Below are 3,355 nucleotides of genomic sequence, written 5' to 3'. Positions count from 1 at the left end.
CTGGTGGGGGGTACTGCATGAGAAACGTAAGGAGGTAGAACCACATGTGGCACATGAATGAATGGCAGTGAGTCTTGGTGCCAAGGGCACCCCAGGGTGGACGTTGGGGAGTCGGGGGGATGTCCCTGAGGTCAGGCTGCAGAGGTCCTTGAAGGCCACACCTGGAAGCTGGGCTTCTCTGGGGGCCAGCGAGGAGCCAGAGGAATTTTCAAGATGGGATAACAGAATCAGACTTGTACTTTAGGAGGTGGTGGTACAGACAGGTTAGACCCAGCTAGGAAGCTACTGTAACAGTCCTGGCACTGAGCGGTGACCACATTCTCTCCCAGTTTGAAGGGTGTGCAGAGGGGATGGGTACCTGCCACTCCGGAAGAGAAAGGTCATGATCAGTGCGTGAGGGGCCCGGATTTTGGCTCCATAGCTGTAGAAACAAAAGAAAACAGTTACTACAGCACCACTGAATCACAGTTTCTTTCTGCCTCCCTGTGCCCCCTCCCCATCCCTAATCCTGACATCATTTGGGGAGGGAAAAAATAATGCTGGCTTTCAAGTTAGATCTGGGTTCAAAGTGGATAGTACAGGGACTTCCCTGGCAGTCCAGTGGTTAAGACTCCGCACTTCCAATGCAGGCAGTGCGGGTTCGATCCCTGGTGGGAGAACTAAGATCCCACATGCCACGCAGTGTGGCCAAAAAAAAAACAAAAAAAACAAAGTGGGTAGTACAAAAGAAATAAATATTTGGTGCCAAAGCCCTGCCCTGTTTTGCTGTATACACTTGGATAAATCATTTAACATCTCTGAGCCTCCCTTCTCCCATCAGTTAAAAGTATTCTCCATTTCAGAGTTGCTTCTGGCAGTTAAGGACATAGCGCATGTAAAAGTTCCTAATTCAACCAATATTAGTGTCTCTGCCTTTCTTTTTCTTCTTTATTGGACTTCCCCTCGCCCCACCAAGTTCTCCTGCTGTCTGGCCCCAATCTTACCAGGCTACAAGGTCTAAAAATCTTTGGCAGCCTCCTTGAGACAACTGTCATGAGTCCCATATTGTTTTCATATGAGTATCTGTGAGGCTTGCTTGAAACAGCAGAAGACTGGGAGCAAACATGTGTCCATCCACAGGGGGCTACTGGGTAAACAAATAATGGACCCAGCAGTCAGTGGAATGAATACCACACAGCTGTACAAGAACGAGGTGGCTCTATATGTGCTCTATGCTTGGTTAGAGCAAGGTGTGTAAACTTCTAAAAAGTTCTAACTTTTTATGCCTTTTGTGAATATGCTACCTAATTTTCAAAAAATAAGTCAAATAAAAAATGTGATCAAGTGACAGCAGTGTTACTGTAGTGGTGGCCACACTGAATGGCTTATTTTCACACTGCCTAGCTGTGGGCAGGGCCCTCATCCTGGCCCCAGCAAGCTCTCTGCCCCACCTCCTCCAAAGTAATGTCTGTTTCCCCTGAATAAAGAGACCCTCGGCCTCCTCCAGCTGGCCAGGGCTAAAAGGGTCTTTCCTTATACCACAGACACAAGCAGAACAATGCCCCCAACTCCCTACATCTGCTTGGCCCCCTACCCAAACTCCTCAAACTCAGGTGGGAGCCACTTACAACCACTCACAGGATCACTCTGCATCTTGAAAAATGGGATGCCCCAGATTAAAAAGGATTTAAAGGATATGCAGGTACAGTGTGATATCCTGGAAGATCCTGGTCTAGATAAACTTGCTATAGAGGACATTTGGGGGACAACTGGAACAATCTGTCTATCAACTGGATGGCAGTCAACATTATAGGATTATGATTAAATTATTAAATGTAATCATGATAATCTAGCCATATAGGAAAATGCTCTTATTTTCGGAGATGCACATTGATATATTTAGGAATGGAGCATCAAAATGAGTTACATTTCACACAGTTCATACGTCTCAGTTCTCAGTCATCCAAGTCGGCCTCCCTGAATGGATGGCCACTCTTGACAAACAGCACATTCTTTTCCACCTCCAGGCCTTTGTTCAAACCATTCCCTCTGCCTGAGATGCCCTTATCACCCCCAGCAAATTCCAACTCAGCCTTCAAAACGGCACCATCACCTCCTCTGTAAAGCATTCCTGATCACCTGGTATTGCCATGGTAATTTAATCATCAGTCTCCCCACTTTGACTCCAGGTCATTACAGATGGGCCTGGGCCCACTGATGTTATCTCAGGGCCCACCCCACCCTGGTCACACCAAAGCATGGCTGATATGATCTGGCCAGACCCAGGGGAGAACCACCTTCTCCCTGACTCTGGGTGCCCATAGAAGCCAAGAGCCTGGCATTGAGATCAGGTATCCTTGGGTTTGAATCCTGGCTCTGACCCTGACTAAGTGACTTGACCATGAGCAATGAATCTTCCTCTCTGAGCCACAGTCTTCTCATCCAGAAAATGGGGACAATGGCAATTCCTACCTTGCACATTCATTCATTCGGTAAATATTTGAGAGCCTACTATGTACCAGGTACTAGGAATATAGCAAGGAACAAAATAGATTAAACTTTCTGTCCCCATTGTTGCAGCAAAAATAGCAATTAGACTTTTCTTTTCTGATAGACAAGGAAAATAAAGTAACAATGAACAGCCTGGGGAAACAGCATAAACAGGCCTGAAAGAGTTAATCAATCCTAGTTTTATTTTAACTGCTACTAATCTGTAATGTCTGTAACTAGATTTGCCCTTCACAAAGCTAACCTCTAACATTCTCTGACACTATGTGAATTACATCCTGTACCTATCACTCCCTTACTCCGTGTGAATTACACCCTGCCCCTAACACTCTGATTCCATGTGAATTACATTATCCACCTGGTATTTACACTCCCTGCACTCCCTTGTAGCAAATCAACCCTTGTAATGTCTGCATTTCAGAAAGAAGGTCGCAGGCCAACAACCCAGAGGCCAACAGACCCAATTACCAAACAGACCCAATTACCAGGCTGCCTGAGGCCAGCTGTGACTGTTTGGAAATAATGCAAGAAGATAAATGCAAGACCTTAATTACTTTGAGCCTTATCACCTACCAGACCACCAGTCCCAGCTATATAACCTTGCCCTATTCCCCAGAGACGGGAGGCACAGTTCTTGAGGTGCTAGCCGGCTGTGTTTCCCCTTTGCCTGGCAAAGAATAAAGCTGCTTCTTTTCCTCCAAATCTCTGTCTCTGTTTGGCATTGGTGCACAGACAGCCAAGATTTTTGACATCACCACGAAGCTCACTTTCCAGTGAGAAAGACAGTAGAAAAACAGGATACATAAGTGAACTACTTAGTGTCAGATGGTGCTAAGTATTATGGAGAAAAATTCAGTAGGGAAAGAGG

At 46.0% G+C, this 3,355-nt stretch overlaps 1 protein-coding gene across 1 annotated transcript in view; it reads right to left on the bottom strand.

The window, feature by feature from the left end:
* PXMP4 (peroxisomal membrane protein 4) overlaps nucleotides 1-3,355 on the bottom strand; it is a 12,439-nt gene that overhangs the window by 7,900 nt on the left and 1,184 nt on the right. The window contains exon 2 of the mRNA XM_007446828.1: nucleotides 359-421. Within this exon, the coding sequence (XP_007446890.1) occupies nucleotides 359-421 (63 nt within the window). The remainder of the gene's footprint in view (nucleotides 1-358; nucleotides 422-3,355) is intronic.

This window comes from Lipotes vexillifer, unplaced genomic scaffold, assembly GCF_000442215.2.
Source record: "Lipotes vexillifer unplaced genomic scaffold, Lipotes_vexillifer_v1.1 scaffold75, whole genome shotgun sequence".
Taxonomy (NCBI): domain Eukaryota; kingdom Metazoa; phylum Chordata; class Mammalia; order Artiodactyla; family Lipotidae; genus Lipotes; species Lipotes vexillifer.
The sequence above is the reverse complement of the archived record's forward strand: the minus strand, read 5'-3'. Positions and strand labels throughout refer to the sequence as shown.